Source organism: Zootermopsis nevadensis, unplaced genomic scaffold (assembly GCF_977971745.1).
Source record: "Zootermopsis nevadensis isolate Lab colony 2312 unplaced genomic scaffold, Znev_1.0 Znev_ptg000020l, whole genome shotgun sequence".
NCBI classification, from domain to species: domain Eukaryota; kingdom Metazoa; phylum Arthropoda; class Insecta; order Blattodea; family Termopsidae; genus Zootermopsis; species Zootermopsis nevadensis.
In genome coordinates, this window is record NW_028259152.1 from 6,651,755 (window position 1) to 6,671,055 (window position 19,301).

General features: G+C 41.9%; 1 protein-coding gene across 2 annotated transcripts in view; it reads left to right on the top strand.

The window, feature by feature from the left end:
* Positions 1 to 19,301, top strand: part of LOC110827701 (uncharacterized) — a 145,403-nt gene that overhangs the window by 102,998 nt on the left and 23,104 nt on the right. For both annotated transcript variants that reach the window (XM_087352165.1, XM_087352164.1), the window contains exons 28-35: positions 4,123 to 4,291; positions 7,348 to 7,393; positions 7,744 to 7,876; positions 8,869 to 9,025; positions 10,005 to 10,133; positions 10,524 to 10,874; positions 13,254 to 13,419; positions 16,137 to 16,417. In XM_087352165.1, coding sequence (XP_087208291.1) covers positions 4,123 to 4,291; positions 7,348 to 7,393; positions 7,744 to 7,876; positions 8,869 to 9,025; positions 10,005 to 10,133; positions 10,524 to 10,874; positions 13,254 to 13,419; positions 16,137 to 16,417 — 1,432 coding nt within the window. The remainder of the gene's footprint in view (positions 1 to 4,122; positions 4,292 to 7,347; positions 7,394 to 7,743; positions 7,877 to 8,868; positions 9,026 to 10,004; positions 10,134 to 10,523; positions 10,875 to 13,253; positions 13,420 to 16,136; positions 16,418 to 19,301) is intronic.

Below are 19,301 nucleotides of genomic sequence, written 5' to 3' on the forward strand. Positions count from 1 at the left end.
TACTTTTTGAATAACGCGTCCAATCCACAATCATCGGTTTAATTTAGTCATAATTTCAGTTTACCAATGTGGCAGTGCTACACAGTGATCTTCAGGGAAGGAACTGCGTCTAAACGCATGTGATCTGCAGTTTAATTACATAGCAAGTTCAGTAAATCTTCTCGGGTCGCTTCGCGTAACCAATTGACGCAGTCGATTGCCCGAGGAAATTTTAACGAGTTTACTCGCCGCGAAAGCTTCAATTCATATACACAGCAAGTTGTTTTTCGTGTCACGTATTGCGCCGATGAAAGTGGTCAGTTCTTAAATTAGTCTACGTCGCCCTTAATGTTTGCGTTGATTAATTTATTCGCTAAACTGAAGCTAATTCATTAAGCGAAGGCATCATTTTTAATTTCTTACTTGTAACACCAGATCTCAAAGGATCTTAGCCTCTTTTCGTTGAAATCTTATTGATCCTTGATCTTTGCCAATCGTTTCTGTCGGATTTTTTTTATTGAATTTGAATCTCCTGTAATAACTTTCGTGGGGGTTTCTTTTAAACCCTGATCTGCAAATCTGTCACTGAAGGGTTTCTGTTGAACCGTGATCTCCAGAACTATCCTCAGACTGTTTTATATTAAATCTTTGTCCTCGACAATCGCCTTTTGTCTGGTATCTCTTTAATCTTAACCTCTGGTAATAGCCTTCAGCTGAGTTATTTAAACTCGATCTGCAGTTAACACTCTCGACTAGGTTTGTTGAAGCTTAACGGGTTTCTGTTAAACACTGATCACCCTTCATCTGGGTTTTGTCAAACGACATACCAGACTACACGGTGAAACAACCCGGAAGAGAGCAGCATCTTCACTAGATGCCGCGAGAACCTGAAATCTCACGAGAGAGCTGTTGTTTTGCGAATGTGACTGTACTCAGGCGCCCTTGCAAGGACGGATTCTATATCCATAAAGGGTACTAGTGACCTTGAAGGAGACTACCTAAGTGTGTCATGAGAAGGTTGAAGAACTGTCTGCGCTGAAAAACTTTTTCTGTCGACGGTTTGAAGTGAGGCTGGGCAGCAAAATAAATTATGACAATGTTCTTCTGGGCTGTGATGTGTAGACTCGCAGACAGTTGCCAGTGTTTCGGAGAAGCATACTGTCTCCATCTTCAGGGCTGAGATAGCGATGCTGGGAAGTGGAGATGTTTATATACGATGATAGGAAGGAAAGGCTAGACAGTATGCTTCTCTAAAGGAATTACTATCTAAAGGCGAGTCTACACAACGTCTCAACCCAGAACCTTATCCTCACCGACGTGAGAACCTCAGATCTAAACAAAATAAATATATTTTGGCTAAAGCATTAGAGTTTCGAATTTACTTCTGAGCATAGTTTTCAGAGTGAATACTTTAGTCAATATATGAAGAATCTGTGACGATATGGAAACACCTGCCTCAGTGACGAAGTGGCAGAATCCGAAAGCTTAATTATGTGATTCTGTTATCTGTTACGTATGAAAACATCTGCATAATCTGGAGTCCTTTAGTGAAATCTCGTAAAGACACATGAAATCCTTTCTATAGGCTGTTCGTCTATTCTGTTAAGTAGAAGTAGCACTCTTAATGAATCGAGGCCTATATTTCATCAATATACAAATATTTATTGTCATAATTTGGTTTTAAAAGAGTCTGTGAAGTCATATTTGAGCTTCATATAAAATGGTATGTACTTTCGAACCATATGAATAAAATCAACTTTGTCCAGCGACTTTTATAGACTATGATACGAAATTTAATCGTAATTTTCGAAGTTCGGGTAGTGAAGTAGATGGCAAGATAGGGAGATTAGTAGTAAAGATTGAAAATGAATGAAACTGTCGCAAGAACGTGTCTAATGGAGGGTTTTATTAGTAGTATTAAACCTCAGATTTTACCACCAGAGATTTTATAATCGTTGTTATCACTACTGCTCTGTTGTTAACGGCATCCTTACACTGTCAGTAATGCTCCTTGCTCTGTACACACGCTGCAGGCCTATTTATTAGTACATGAATGGCGTGGATTAATAAATTGAACGACCTGCAGAGGTTTTGTTACTACTTTGTCAGCTGACTGGAATGCACTTTACTTCTGCATGGCGTTGTTCGTGTGCTAAGCACGCACCACCGTCTCGTACTGCTTTCTGCTGGTCTGAATAGAGTTGTCAATGGGTTGGACCTGACAAAATGCACAGCAACATTTTCTTATAACAGGTAATCGATAAATGTCCTTTCATGCGTTTTTACACAAAGTGAGTCAAGTGAAGACATAGCTACTGGGAGGCTGTTACCTATCATTTACAAAACTACTGACGGTTTTGGATGAAATTTGGTAATGGTACAGTGTATATGTGGTATACTGAAAGCTTTTGAAGTGAGTTGCAGTAAGGAGGCGAGTAGTTCTACAGTAAGTGCCTTCTCTGATTGTTATGGTTAACGTTTTATAGGCTATATATAATGCAGATATTACATAAATTCCTATTTGATGCTGGCTGCCGTATTCGCTCGGAGAGGCCTGAACGTTCTGTTCTACAAGTGCTGCCCTTTTTAGACAAAATGTTGAAGTAACATAGTACGTAATACGGTTTGTACGTGTCGTTATTTTTCCAAGTTTAAATATGGAAACGTACTCTGAGAAAATAATATGATAAACATAAGAAAAGGTGTGGAAATAAAATAATAATAATTCGCTGTTGTAGGCTTTTTAAACAGCGCCCCCCCCCCCCAAAGTAACATGTATGAGTCACCTGCTCTTCCCTCCTCACTGTGTAGAATTCGCTTATTTTGAGTTCTCTTCTAATGTAGAATGGGTTTGAGTTATAATTTTAGAGCGAAACTCGCTCACACCCATGAGATGCGTGATTCTTGACGCAGATCGCAGTTTCTTTGCTAACTGAGTTACGTGTTACACCGTTACAATCAGATGGCTTGGTTGGATTGCCTTAGAACGATCTCATTCAGGTTTGGGCACATCTCAGTTGCGTTTACTCTTCGATTTTTCTTTTTGTTCCACATGCCAGAGCTTTAGACTTGTCACAGTTCTCAGTCATCGAGTTTACATTTTGACTAGGTTCTTGATCTTTCTCAGAAGAAGCAACCACGTCCGCTTTCACTAAGGTTAAGAAAATCACTTAGGAGAGATCAGAAACTCTGTTAATAACTAATTCTTCACGGCAAAGTCCTTCTTGTGAATCTGACTGTCGCTCACCTTGTCAAGAAATCTGCCGATGTTCATAGAACGCACAAGGTCATTATCGCATTGGCAAGACACCTCTTCTAGACCCTGTCCTCCTCAGTCCAGTAAATCGAGTAGTCCCTACCCACAGATCAATGTGTTAATCACTTGTCTTCCCCTTAATGCCTGATGCTAAGTGAGTCGTTCACACAGTGATCAGTTATTAGTATACTTAACGACTGAGCATATTGAAATTCAAGTCTTTCCGAGCGTGTTAAGCACTACGCTTTTGTCCATATGATATTAGTATAAGAAGTCCATTTTAATTATTACATTATTCAGGGCATCGCCCTAATGATGGAGGCAGTAATCAATTCTGAAAACGTCGGTAATTTACTACCAGACTACACAGCGCCATGTCTAGGGAGTCACTGATCTTCGTATTCTCCGCCGTGAGCACCTGAAATCTCATCAGAGATCTCTTGGACAAAGAACAATCTGTAGGCCTGTCATTAACTTTTGTTTGGCGCTTGATTTATTTAAAGACGCATTTTAAATTGCTTCGGTTTTATATCGTCGATTGGTGGGATGTATGTGGAAGTAAATAGCCGTGGCCTATTTAAGGCGCTATATCGGCAAATGACTGAAGGGAACACCGGAGACGAAATTGGAATGGGTGCCTGTCCCTCGATTGCGTCGCCAGGTTGTTATAGTTCTTCATAATGTAACATATTTCATAAGTGACATGCTTATTTTTTTTCCTCTCACAAATTATTGGCCTTCCTCCTAGAACTTTGTTGTGTTTAAAGGAATTTGCTCAAGTGCACAGTAGGAAGTCTGAGCTGGATAAGGATTCCTGTGGCTTTTTTTACCTTGAGAAGTCAGAGCCTCCGATAATGTGCATAATGTGTGTGACGTTACATTTTCAGCCTGACTATTATCGAGACGCCCCGCAATTCCGCCGAGTGGGTGACGGACCGCAGTACCGACTGGAAATCCCGCGAGCAAAACTAGACTTCACAGGCGCCTATTCTGTCATCGCCCGCAACTGCCATGGAGAGGCCAAAGCCGTGATATCCCTGCAGATCTACGCGAAGGGTAAGTACGCTTGCTTCTGTAGTAACTTCTCAGGTTATGCAGCGTCGCACTAGATACAGATCTCACTGAGTGGTTAACACTTTTGCTTCGTAGCGGGAGGTCCCGGGTTAAAATCTTACCTCGGAGACCGGGTGTCCTGGCCTACGATTTTCGTGGTTTTCCCCAGTCCCTACAGGCAAATGCCGGGATATTATAGAAGATTAGGCTACGACAGCTTCTTTAATATTATTTCCAGTTCATTAATCATTCTATACTTAGACGTTGTGTAGTCTGAAATATTGAAAGCGTCGTTAAATAAACCGAAAATAAAAATAAGGTCTCCTGACTCACAGAGGGGTTTCCCTGAAGATCATAAGAAGAAGAAGACCTGTCTGTCCTGTTCCGACTTCGTAGCCATCTTTAAAAATGTTCCCACATGCTGGCGAAAGGGCTCGTTCTTTGCCCGATTCTTGAAGATTCATATAAGAACATCTGGAGAACACGTCATTAGTATATTTATCAATGCTTTGTGCACAATCATTCTGCTGCGAGTGTTTCCGTTACTAAACACTACAGTTGCTGATATTTAACATCTACGAGATCCTTTGGTAACATGTACTTTCATCCCGAATAAGGTTTCATAAGCTGCATCGTTCGACGTCCGTAGTGAAAAACTGTGCCTCTTTGTTTCAGCAAGAACCTAACCTATCCAAGTCTGCAGCTAAAATACGCCCTACGCTTTGATGCTGTTGATAATACTTATATGGAAATAGCTGTACATGTTCAAGCTTAAACAGCATGAGCTTCATAATTCTGTGTGAGCGCGTGCAGAGTATCAGCTCAACACATTTCACATATATTAATGATGTCTTACAAGGAATCTGGCAGTCGCTCATCTGATCAGGAAATTCCCGGCTTTTATGGAACATATATGTTCGTTATTTTGTTGATAACAGTCCGCCAGTGGAACCCATCCCGAGACAGATGAATCACTCCATATCTACACAACATATTTCTTCAAGGTCCGTTTTAATACCTTAGTTCCATCTGCTATTAGATCTGCCAAAAGGTCTCTTCCCTTCATCATTTCTGACTGAAATTGTTCATGCATTTGTCGTCTCTCCCATGCGTGATATAAATTCTGCACATTTCGTCTTCCTTAAGAAATATACGTATTCATATTCCTTCTCCTCATAACTAATCATCACCAGTATCATCGTTTAATTGCCTGTTCCGAAAGCATCTTCAAGTAGATGGTCGGTCTTCGCCTCAAAGGTCTGGTCTCATGTGCCTTCTTTTGCACTTTGTTACGTAACTAGACATTCTTAATACAAGTTTAACAGGCCATCAGTCTCTCCAGGAAAATGTCGGCGTAGAATTTCAAATTAGGACATGACCGGCGCATCCTTTCATACCCATTCCAGTAATTTATTAATTAATTATCACACAGATAACGATTTCTGAATTACATAAACTTCTCTGCCATTCACTGCTTGTCAGTAACAAATGAATAGCAACGCATCTGTTAACCTTTCACTGTATTGGAGTTCAGTTACGTGATATAGAATTCACGTGTTGTAGGCTGACCTTGTTGATGTTAAGTTCTTCTCGGTATTAAGTTCTGCGACTTGTTGCTGGTTGCTGAACGTTCTGTGTCCGTGTATGGAAGTCGTCGTGTCTTCCGGTATAGTGATCTCACGCTGATGATGAAACAATTTACACAGTACTTGTCTCATTAAAGGAAAATCATGTTGGCTGGACTGTTGTTTTATATTTTAGACGGAAATCCTTGGAAAGACCAAACGGGGAGCGCACTGAACAACCAGTCATGTGACGAACGACGAAAGATGGAGAATTATGTGATATACACAGTGTTATCTAAAATGAGCTCCAAAACACACAAATTAATTGCGTTCTAGATTACTGAACGTTTTTCTCCAAATACATTGGTTAACCAATTATTTGTGTAGTCCCGGAAACTAAATTTAAGTCACGTAGTATGTACACTCGAAACTGTAAGCTACGATACTATTGTCTGTTTCGAATTTAAAAGAGTGTGCGCTCGTGAAATTAAGCGTTGATTAAGTATAATATTAAAACGAATCTTTAAAAGATAGGGTGTGAAGATCTTGAATGTATTCACATGGCTCGGAGTCCAGTGGTGGACTCTTGTGAAAACAGTTATGAACATTTTGTTCTAAGAGGGCGAGGAATTTCTTTATTGGCTTCTTACGTAGGCCTACGAGTGTTCTTCTAGGAGTTATATGGAGTAAGTAATATACAAATATTCATATATTTTAATAGCGTACTTATGTGAAACATAAACTTGTCTGGGATGGAAAATATTAAGGTCCCTTGCAAGGTTTCACTGTGTAATTGGTTTAAATTTATTAAAAGATGCATGTGCATAGGCACACTCATTTCATGACTCATCTTGCGTAATGACATATCCATAAATACCACGAATAAATTATGACATTTACGTCTGACTTCCTGGCTTGCAATGAGAAGAGATAACATTATTTTTATTTACTCCGAACAGCGTAACGCCCAGCAGAAATTATGATCCGGTCATTTAGATCCATAAATGGCTAGAGTGGAGAGAACGAATGCTTATCTCTGTAAATGGAAACGAATGTATAAGTCTGCAGACAGAAGATGTTTTCATGGTTAGTCTCCAGTGTGATGTTCTCCACATTTCACGCGGTGTGTGTTCTGTCTGGAGTTCCTAGTTCGAAATGCTTCTAGTAGTGTGCTTTGCAAACAGAGAGACGTGTGAGCGAATTGGCGTATTTCTTGCCGTTTCGGTTCCAGTACAGACGAGTAGCACAGCATCCTGCTTTGCCACACAGCCTGTTTGAGTGTGTTGGCTGGGCCTGTGAATTTGGTATTTTCCAGTTTTCAGAAATTGTCTCTTTGTCTTGTAGAGTCTGCTGCACCTGGTAAGGTCGTCCGTGACGTTGGTACGTATAACAATGCACGCATCACAACCCAGAAGATCACAATTCACTTGTTCCCCAGATGTGTGGGCGTCTTTGTGTATGCCTTCTCAGTGAACCGAATGTTTTTGTTTGCAGGTCAGGGCAAAGGAGACGGCATGGACCACAGTTCCGTTAAACACGGGTAAGTAGAATGCGTGCTCATGTAAATCTCCTCATGAGTAATGCCCTTCGATTTGTCTTCTGTGCAAAACATAGTTCTGTTTCAACGGTCGGCCCACAACTTCAGATGCAACAGATGATTTCTACCACTGAAACTTTTAATTCGTAACTGATTTTAAAAATTATCATGGAAAAGTCAGTCAGTAGAATGACTGGCTACTGCCATGACGGACAGCCAAGCGACGGGCTAATTAACTAAATTTGATTGTCCGTGAAGGCACGATATTTCTTTTTGCTATCATGTTAAAACCGGCCAGAGGCCATCAGATATCACCGAGGGACAGTGATCCTGATAGGGCTTTCTTGTTGCAGAAAGGTACAGACGCTGCCAGTTGTCAAGCGGGAGCTGAAGGATCTTCGTTGTTGCGACGGAGACGCCGTGACGCTAGAGTGCTGCGTGCAGGCCACACCGGCCCCGGACATCCGATGGGAAAAGGGCGGCAGAGTACGTACAACTTTCGGTCTGAAATGCTGTGGTCAGTGCCCTCTTGTCAGACAAGTGATTAGTTGGCGGAAGATGTTTCTGTGATGTATAGCTGATCCGGGTTGTTGTATTGACAGTGTGGAACTTTCGGGATGACATGTCATATGGCTCAGTTGTCCTGGGATTCGACAAATAAGGGTGATGGCTGTTAGTCCGAAGGTAGTGATGACCGTCATGTGGTGAGCGCTAAATCAGAGTCCGTCTGTCTGCATCAGATACCGTACGTCAGTGTTTCTCAGCCTTTATGGTACCATGGACCCTGTCCCCAAAACTCTCATATGTTTTGATTAAGTAGAAAAACGCTATATTAATTAAAATATGAATAGTAGAAGTAGCCATGTTTTTAATCCAAAGTGGAAGTAGAAAATGTGATGAAGAAATCTTAAAGCTTACAGTAATACAGCATTAAAAATAAAATGAGAATTTATTAAATTCGTAAACCCCTTTTGCAAAAGTTCCAGACCCTCAGGAGTTTGCGAACCCCCGGTTAAGAAACATGTCTGTACGTTATGTCTCGTGACTTGTACAATTAATATATTAATAAAGTCTTATCGGGCAATCAACATCTAACACGGCTGATAGCCCGAGAAGACTTTATTAATGAAAGCCGCTGTGAAAGCTTCACATCAATTAATATATTCTTGGTGAAAACAAAGTGGTTCTGGTGACCGTTTTGATTTTGTGAAGCTTTCCGCTTAAAGGACCAAATCATCAAAATATGCACCGACAAGCTAGAGAACTGGTTCTGTTATTTAAATCGAGCGTGAAAAAATGGACTGGGGCGCTACTGATGCTTCTAAGATTTGACTGTCCTAAGTCAAGCTGAATATCTGACAACATGGCAGTTGCTGCCACTCACTCACCTTCTTGTTTGAATTTTGCATTTGGTAGTTAATATTCAGACAGGATCTAACGCAGTCGTCACCTAATTGTGTTTGGTGTTTTGTCTTCAGCTGCTGCCGTTGGGCGGGGACTTCAGTGCCGAGTTTGACGGAGATACGGCCCGCTTGCATATCAATCAGGTGTACCCTGAGGACGAGGGTGAATACACCTGCGTCGCCTACAATGAGTTAGGTCGTGCCCTCACCTCTGCCTGTCTAGTCGTTGATGGTAAGAAATCACCTAATTAAAGACGAGGTGTACATATCTGAGATGTGAGGTTCTGATGGCGGTGAAGATGTGTTCTAGGTGTGTACTACACAGCGTCACAGCTCTTAAAAACTGCAATCGACAAGGCGTACGCAATTTCTAAGTGCGCGATTTGCTTTCTTGGGCTATCCTGAAGATAGGTACAGTATGTTCTCCGAAACGTTGGTATCTACCTGCAAGTCCACACGGCGTTACAACCCGGAAGCCCTATTTGAGGTTTTCACGGCGGTGAGTCTGAAGATGGCTGTCTACTGAGTTGCGCCGTGTAGTCTGGTGAAGTTTACCGACGTTTCAGAGGTCCTTGCTGCCTCCATCATCGGGCGATGATATTCACGATCATGAAAGCATCAAATCTCATACTTTAAAGTAATCAGAAGTTAGATTGGGCCTTCACACGTGTAACCTTCTCACCAGAGTATTGCTATTCACGTGCTACTGTACAATGCGTCTTCCGATAGCCTCATTACATTTGCAAGCACCCATCAGGTAGTTTGAAGAAACCAAACCCTTTCTGAAAAGGAAGTGATGAATATACGGCCTGCTACTGGACGCAAAGTTTTATAAACGAGCACAATTTATTGAAATACTATGGCGATTTATTAAAAATCATACAAAATTAAGCGTGGTATTGTAACGATTAAGATTTACTCATTAATTTTCCTTGACAGCATCAGTCATCGGCCACACATTTGACATCGCCATTCTCTTGAATATTCTTTCAATATCAGGCTTTATTTCTTCTGTTAGAACTTACATGCATCCCTTATGATGAAGAAGCTTAATGGTTCTTGGTCTGACGGTTGTCGTTAAGCAGAAAGCTGCCCACAGCGATTGTTACTGCCAATTACTGATGACATTTACAAGACGTGTTTTCTGATGTGCCATTATCTGCAATTTCCACTGTACGCGTATGCAGGAAACAACATTGTACTTTTTGCAGTACCTGAAGAGAAGGAGACGCTCCTTAGCAGGCAATTGTCTCGACCACCAGGACTCTTATCTGCGGGCTCCACCCCAAGGTCGACTCCCAGGACAACTCCATCTCGCAGCAAGTCACCGTCCATACCTCGTAAGTATTGATGAACTACGGCCATTTCTCTTAATCTTCAAGCGGTTATTCTGGAAGTTTCTTGGTAGATGGACTCGCTTCTGTTACGGAGAGATGGGGGTCTAGGCGCGAAAGGTATGCACTGAAGTAAGCTTTCTCAGGATAGGGTCTGGTGGTATACTGATGGACATTTTTTGTCAGTCGAGTTTCTATAAACTTTAAAAGGAGCACTGTACATAGTACAATAAAGCAAACAGTTTCTAGAACCACCATCTCCTGTCCAATAGGAACTGGAGGTCTTGCCTTTGATAAAGGTGTAGGAGCTTGAAGCTGACCACCCACCTCCATCAATGCCGGGGTTAATGATGCACTGTCTGTAAAGGCTTAACAAAGGGAAAGACTCTGTTTCAGGACATCGTGATCGTGAAGGAACGCCCTCCCGTTATACCTGTGAGGAGAGCAGGCCGCGTCGGTTGAAGGCTGCAGCCCCCAAATTCTATGCGGTTCCTCACAACCGGGTTGCAGAGGAGGGTGAGACCGTGCGCTTCCAGTGCGCTATCGCGGGCCACCCGACACCCTGGGTTACGTGGGACAAGGACGGCCTCATGGTCACCCCCAGTGCCCGCCTCACCCTGTCGGAGCGCGACGACCTGAGGATCCTCGAGATATCCGAGGTGACTGCCGAGGACGCGGGCTTCTACCGCATTACCCTTGAGAACGAAGTGGGCCGCGTGGAGGCCAGCGCACGGCTGGAAGTCATCGGTTAGTGGAAAGCAGTCTTTGATATTTTGTATCCTTCATTTATTCTTGGGTCTTTTCAAACCTCTTCTTTCTTTCAGATGACATTTCTTCCTCTCTTTTTCATCGTTTTGTACACAGGCCTGCTTCACCATATCTGCTTGGCTGTCACAACAACCGCCCTTCTATGACTGGTTGTTGGTTTCTGAACCTCTAAATTTGGCGTCAGGAACTCAGATACAAAAATATTGACTTGTAATTTAGAAAACATGGGTCAATTATAATTTATAATCTAAATAGTCTTCTCTTAGGCCTGTTTTGATTTTGTTGATGGTTTATGTAAGTGTGTAATGTACACGAAGTCCATGCATTTTGTGTCGAATGATACCAGAATATAATTAGACCTAGTGGCCCGTGGCGTCTTGTTCATGTATGAGTACGCTGTATTTTTGGCGTTCTGGAGATCTTCGTGAGAATACGTGTTGGAAATTGGAGATACGTGAACCAACCTAAGTTATTTGAGCTAGCCTAGCATTTCCCTGGAGGAAGTGAGGAGAAACTCACTAAGAACGCCAATTAGAAGAGCCATCCTTCGGATCAGAAATCGAAGTCGGAACATCTTGAACACGAAACAGGAAGGCTAACCTTTGAAACGCCACGTTTAACCGTGGAAGCTGAAGCGTAGAGCAAGACACGGGCTGTTGTCAAGTTGGTGCAGCGAACTATGCGAGGATATTGTGTCCTTCGGATTCCTAGAAACATTTCTTAAGTAGGCCTACAAATAAGAAACGATGCAATGACGGTGACGTCTCTTGATGTGGACAGTCTGTCCTCGTATCCTGACGTATTTCAGAATTGTTTCCTGTGTCGGCACATCTCACTGTTAATGCGAAAGATGAGTCACATCCGTTACGTTCGTGATTGAACTGGAAAATGCATCATTTGAATGAATTCAAAATACACAGCCGTCAGTGTGTCCGCTGGGAACTGCGTAGTGAAACAAACTGTACTTGGCATCGGCATTATACGAAACTATTTAAGTAGATGTTGGAAGTTAATACTTTCTTTGTTTTGTTTGTAATTTGTTGTGTTTTAAGTCCTAAAACCTTAAAAGCCATCACGTTTCGAAGGATGACTCTTCCTTCGTCTTCAGGTAGAAGACATTTAAAATGAGAGTAACGAAGAAAAACCTCAGTCAGTGCAACCAATCTACATTTTAAAAAATGAATCCTTGATTTCCTGAATAAGAACCAGGAGTGCTAACCACTTGACCACGCAGTCCGGTGTAATTATGATGATACTGGTGACGACAATGAGTATGGGGCATCGTGTTAGCGAAGCCAGAGTGTCATTTTGCGAACGACAAATTCCTAGGATAGGTCCTGGGCATCTCTCCCTGAGCCATGGCTGACCATCTGTACCTGTGCTTCGCATTTTACAATTCTGTCAACAGAAGCATACGGGGAAGTGGCGCTGAAGTCTGAACTCATTATTTTTGTCAGAAGGAAAGAGAGACAAAACACGTGATGCCTGTTTCATTATGGTCTGTCTATCCCAGGAGACTTAGTAATGTGGTTTTTGAAAAATATTGTATCGTTATGAGTCATTCGCCATGCAACAAGTCGCAGCTAACCTCACTTTCACCTACTCTTGCGTGCACCTGAAATACGATGTCACATGATTGCAAAATATCGCAAACTTTTCCGTCCGGATTTCGCTTATGAAGTAGGTGTACGCAAATTGCGCACGTGTTGTTATTATGTGTTCTAAAGTTAATGCTGACAATGGGCATAAGGAGTGAACATAATTTCTTTACTTTGCAAGCCTAACTTGATGTTTTTGAAAGAAAGGATTGTGTTTAAATGCATACAGAATGTCACGAACTTGAATAAATATTGAAGACCTAATTTTTATCCTTTCGGATTAGGTAGTTATATGCCTTTTCCAGCCTCAAAACCATCTTTATACGTTATTACTCTTAGCTCTGTATGTTCGTAAATTCCAAGCTGTTTTCAGCTAACTTCTTCACCCATTCTGTCCACGTGGTCTTTAAATCATTTCCTGTGCGTAGGAATCTATTTATCTGTTTATTTAGGAGGAAAAGAAGAATGGAGTAAAATGAGAATTGAAAAAGAGAACTAAAAATTAAGTTGAGAAACAAAAGAGAAATGGAAGAGAGACGAAAGGGGAAAAGAAGGAGACGAAACAAGGTAAAAAGATGTAAACGAAGAAAAAGGAAGCAGTGATGATGGGAATCGTGTCGGAAACAAATCAATCATTTGAGGTTTTTCGTTACAAACAGGTTTTACAGTGCATCCAACTTGACTTCCCTATACTCTGTTCATAAGACTCATAGCAAAAGTGTGGTACTGCATAATCAATGTTACCACAATTTTTGTTCAGGTCACTACACCGGGAGGTCGCGCGTAGTGAGGGCGTGGAGTGCCTCTCCCAGGACCTCCCCAACATTCGGACGGCGTCTCATTGGTTCAGCGGCTCGCGTGGGTGGGAGACTCACCTTGGCCTGTGACATCAGGGGCTCTCCGACGCCTGCTTCCACGTGGTACAGGTAAGGACGTGTTCCACTCATTTCCAGTCGCACTTCTCAGTAAGGAATTTGAGATATAAACTGGTGGCACCAGTCCGTTATTCCGTACGTCTGTTGGGAATCGGTTTATCGGTTTAGGACATTTTAAATTGCAGGGTACTTAATTTTATTAAGGCTTCAGTGCTGTAGTTATGTCTTACAGACTTGAGACTTAAAACAAACTGTATAACTTAAAACCTAATTAAAGCGTCTTCAGTTGCGATGTTGTTTAAACGACCCTTCTTTAGCTTCGTAGGTTGTGTAGCCTTGAGTAGAATGTTGATTGTGATGACGAATTTACAGAAATGTGGAAGGAAACGGCCGTAGCCTTTATGAATGTTCTCACCCAACATTTACACAAATTTGATGAAGAAAACCAAGCAATCGTAACAGCCGACCTCGAGCCAAGAGTCGAGGTCGGTGTCTTCTGAGTGCGCTGAAAAACAGTTACCGAACTGACGCACATGTTAAGTACAAACTATTGATAGGCCCTATTTGAGTCTATTGCCTAAAATATCATCCAGCTGTCCGTGCAGTATCAAATGGGGTATGAAAGCGATCATAAATGGTGAATTTGGAGAAAAAGGGAGGATAATGTCGTGGCCTGTTTTAGGGTATTAAAAAATTGACAGTGGAACCACGGTTCCTAGTTAATGTTGAATAACATTTAGCTGTAGAAGTATATTTGTACTGAAATAAAATTTTATATACACATTATATACCTTTACATCTTATCTATACGTGACGTCATTCGCCCACAGCTTATCTATGTGTTGCGTCATGTACTCAACACACACACTCTAGAACCGGTCTTTGTTACCAAATAAATGGCCAAAACTCCTAAACCGTGAGAGTTAGCTCAAATCTGTTTGCAAATTTGAAAAGCTCGTGTTTATTTACGTATTTCACTCGCAATTCGTCCCGATCTAACTCTTACGCTTTAGACGTGGCAAGCGGTTGAAGTTAAGGAACGAGGGTATAGTTATTACATGTCTTGGGTAATTATTTTGACAATGTGTAAAATATGCATTATAGAATAAAGTAAACATCATGTATAAAAAACCCTTTATTTACTCTTTAATTTACATATAGGTTTATATTCTCTATCTTACATAGATCTCGACTTATTGGCGTTTGAAGAAGTTACACACCAGCGTTACCTTACATCTTACAGTTTCCGTCGAGTGTGTCGTGATTTTATAAACGTTTTTCAACGTTAAAACATTTCAATGTTCTGTATTGATGACCAAATGTTAAGTTATATTTGTACTTAATCTTAGTCAGAATAATTGTTTATTTCAACTTTTCATAACCAGGAACATGCATTTAGTATTAAGATTTAATTATGGACGACAGTAGTCATGCACGGGATTTTAGCCCGGCCGGATGATGCGATCGAGGGAGGTGCCTCGTTGCTGCTTTGCGTGTTCGGGCGCCCAATTTTACTTCTTTTAAAGGCATTTTAAGTAAGCGTCCCACGTGCGTGCTCTGTGCCCCGCCCGGCCCCATTCATCACCTTCGTTTGAGTAATTGCAGCAAAGATTACAAGTTATGAAGCTCCTTACATTATATAACTGTTTAACTTTCTTCGTCCTCCGGTTACTTGTTACCTCTTATTTGTTCAGACACCCTCAGTCTATGTTCTGTCAGTTGTGTCAAATATAACATAAATATAAATCAATTAAAATTAAAATAAGAATACAGTAGCTAACCTAGATACTGTTAGTGGCATTTCCTTCCCACCAGATGGCGTACTTCCCGTCGCTACTCGGTTAATGAATTTCCTCCTTGCCAGGTGTAATCATTGTGTAATTCTGTAAAGATTATGTCTCGCAGCAAAGGCGTGCACCACGGAAAGATAATGCGTGTTCTCACGTCCTGCACGTTGAATTGATTCCGTGAGATATTTTGACTGCTGTCATCAGTATTTTATTATTCCAGACACTTTTCAGTAATAATAGGCCTTGATTCTCAAAAATAACAACGGCTCCATCAATGATCGTTGCTAAAACATGCTTAAACTATTGTGTCATTACACATGTTTCATGTATGAGAGATAAAATATTAATTTCGGAATCATTTCGCTTTCCTTGTCACTGATCCTTTGTTTTTTAACAGACGGAGGACCTTTATTTGTTGAAGGATCTCAGACCTGTTGTACAGCAATGCCGGACTCTCTTGTCAGAGTTGTACTACAAGAGCTAGTGGTGTGGAAATTTCTTGGGGTATTCTCGGCGTCATTGTCCCGCGCCGTGGCCGCGCGGTCTGAGGCATCATGCTTCGGACCGGCGATACGGAATGCGCGCTGGTTCGAGTCTCGGGGAGAAGAAATTTTCTCATGAACTTTCGACCAGTGTATGGGACCGGTGCCAACCAAGCATCGTGAGGAAATTGGGGAGCTACAATGAGTAGCGTAATCCGGTCAGGAAAGCTAGCAGTGACTGGGGGTTCGTCGTGCTGACCACACGTCACCCTGTATCGGGTTGGATGATCGTTCACCTCTGCTTAGGCATGTGAACGTGAGGCAAGCAGTCAAGATAGTCGGCTTTGGCTCTCTGGAGCTGTTACGCCACGGATTTAATTTAATTTTTAATTCTCGGCGTCATTACTATAGGAACAGACATGGTGAACTTTATACTTTATTATTCGAACATTATCGGTTATTAGCAGACATTTGACCGCTGTACATGTGATTGTAGGAACGGAGAGCTGGTGGTGCGTTCGTCCAGAGTTACTCCCACGTGGGACGGGCGTACTGCGCGCCTGGAAATTGAAAATCTGGAAATGGAGGACTCAGGCATGTACACGTGTGTGGCTGAAAACGAAGTGGGGAAGACGCGATGTTCGGCCAGATTAGTTGTCCTTGAGAAGGACGACCCCAGTCAGGAAGATAGGCAGCCTCCTGTGTTCTTGCAAGGTCTGCCTCCAGGGACAGTGGCATCGGACGGCGATGTGCTGGAACTCCAAGTGCGGCTACAAGGTGAGTTCTGATGATCTGATTAGACAGATGGTGCTTTACAGCTTCTCTGCTCATTAGCCGGTTTTTGTGTGATTATACATGCAGCTAGCTCGAAAGAAGGAATTCGAACAGACCACGATTCTTGTAGATCAAATTCAGTTATGCATTTGTTTACTCATAATTTCCTTTTGTGTAAATTTGCAGCATTCAAAGTCTGTCTCCGTACAAAAGACGTTCAATAATTTCTCGTTGTCTGTGTCTTTCTCTTGTTGCATAAATGCCTGTGTTTCTACAGGAAACATACCCCCCTTTGAAGTTCTGTTAGGTGTATAAGTACGACAAATATCTTTTAACCGAATCAGTTACGTTATTCGTGTCGGGGAGTGGCTGTGGTCTATTCCGTGACATTGTTACAGAATTTTCAAAGAAAATAATTCACGAAATTCTGATGATGAATGATTTAGGCTGGAATTCGAGTCTCAGTTCCTCTTCACAGCAAAGCAGAAGCTATGGAAACGTACAGTACAGCAAATTACAACCGAAAACCAACCATGGTTAGCGCACTGGGTCCTTTAAGATGAGGTCCAGAGGTAGGGATAGTGGGAATGTACGGCGTAGATCAAACAAACATCTAAAACACATTCATTTTTCTATTCGACGGTGTGTGAATTATACAATTGAGAAGGCGTTATTACGTAAACGGAAGTGAGGTTAATTTTGAAGAACTTGGTTTTTCGTATGTGAACTGATAGTTGTTCTATTGTGTAGTCCTGTCACGTGATACTTTGTTGATTAGATAGGTGCACTAAGCCCTTATCGGTAAAGTCGTAAGTCGATTCACATGCTAGAGTGTTTCTGTGTGAGCACGCTCAGGTGCCACTGTTCGCGCGTAAGGACAACAAAGTCTACGGCCGCGTTTCCACAACAGTGTTTGAAATATACGGGTAAGTTGATTTGTGGTGCGAGAACTTATCTTAAAGTGCTTAGTCGTCTCCCTTACTTATTCGTGTAATAAGTTTCTTGGGTGGATAAAATTACATATTGATGGACTTAATCATTTAAGCTGTTCACCACATCATGGCTATATTCTGGGTTGTCTGGTAGAAGTTTGCTAACGTCTCAGAGGTCCTTGCTGAATTCATTATCAGGGCGATCACACACCTCTGAAACGTCGGTAAATTTCTACCAGAGTACGCGGCGCTCCGACCCAGAAGACAGCCATCTTCTGTCTCACCGCCGTGAAAACATCAAATCCCACTTCGTCGCCACATATTATTTGGGCGGTAAAATCAGGATGGATGTGATTGGTGGGGCTTGTGAGGCATTTAGGCTTGAACAGAATTGTCCTCGGAAGACACCACCTGGGAAACCTGGGCGTAGACGGGGTGGAAGGATCTTAAATGCATAGGACGTGAAAGTGCCCACTTGCTTGTTGTTATGAACCGTCGGGTTCGATTAAAGGCAGGGATGTACATGCTCTGTTCAGCTACTGTTTGCTTTCTGGATTCAGGGTTGTAGAGGATTTTGTCCTGTAGAATTTTTAACGTCTTCGCACTGAATTGACGAAACACGTACAGTGTGGGGAGTAGACAACAGTGAATTTCGTGCGTGTCTTGATGAATTTATGAATTTTCGATCGGAATTGCAGGTGTAATCATACAGCGGACCTTTAACATTGTAAAACATTACAGTATGAGGATAATTTTTTCTATGATGTAATTTGTAACAGCGTACTGTCACGGACTGCGAGAAAAATAAATGTGTGGGCAGAAGACGTATTGTCTTCTGATACTATGTCTGCTGTCTTCACATTACTGTCTGTCGATAACATACTAGCAGTTAGTCATGTACGTTAATATATTTGGATAAATACTTGTCAGTTGTACGCATTCTTTGATAAATTTATCTTGTGTCGTTTCATCAGAATTGTACTGAAAACATTTATTCAACAGGTTGTCTCAAATATTTGCGAGGTGTGTGTATTTCGAACCTCTTGGTTCTGTTGGGGGGGAAAAGGTAAAAGCGAGAAAAGGACGCAATTAATAACCGGTACAAAGCGTTTAGAAGGGACCATACACAGATTTACATTTTAGCCCACGACTTTATATTCACCAGCTTTGCGGTTATCTCAGGAATGCATCTCGCGCGCAAAATTGTATCCTTTTCTTTTCCATTCCGAAACTGTTCGTGTGTCTCTCTCTCTCCCGCCGCCGCTGGAATCGACAAATAGCGTGACTGACACTTCCTTCTGTTTCGTAATGGCTCTGCGTTCCTTCCTGTTATCTCGCATCTGTTAATCCAGACGCACGAAGGTCGGACTGACACAGCATTTCACTCATCTTAACGTACCAGGCTTACGGACGTAAATCATGGCGGGTAATTCAAGCTACCTAGGGGTGTGGAAACTAAAGAATATGGCACACACAACAAGAATGCGTTTGAAAGGCGGCTGTAATTTTGCCTGGAGTGTTTCTGTGCTTCTTTTCATTACAACGTACAAACTTCCAATTTTATCTGCTATTTTATACACGTGGCCACAACCGGTATGCCGAGAATTTTTGTAAGGAATTGTATATTGGCATATAGAAGTTAGAGAAAGGTTTTATCTCGCCTTTTGTAACTATAATTAGAATATATATAATCACACACACACTGGTTCATCATCGATAGTTTAATTCAACATGGGTTATGTTTTGTTCTCGTATGCCTGCATTCTTATAGGGCAAAGATTATTTCGTGATGCGAAGTTTTGTGATATACCGTCATGTGTCAGTCAGTATAGTGACTGGCTACGGGCTGGACGACCGGGGTTCGATCCCCGACGGGGGCAGAGAATTTTTCCCTCTAGCCTCTGCGTCCAGACCGGCTCTGGGGCCCACCCAGCCTCCTCTACAATGGGTACCGG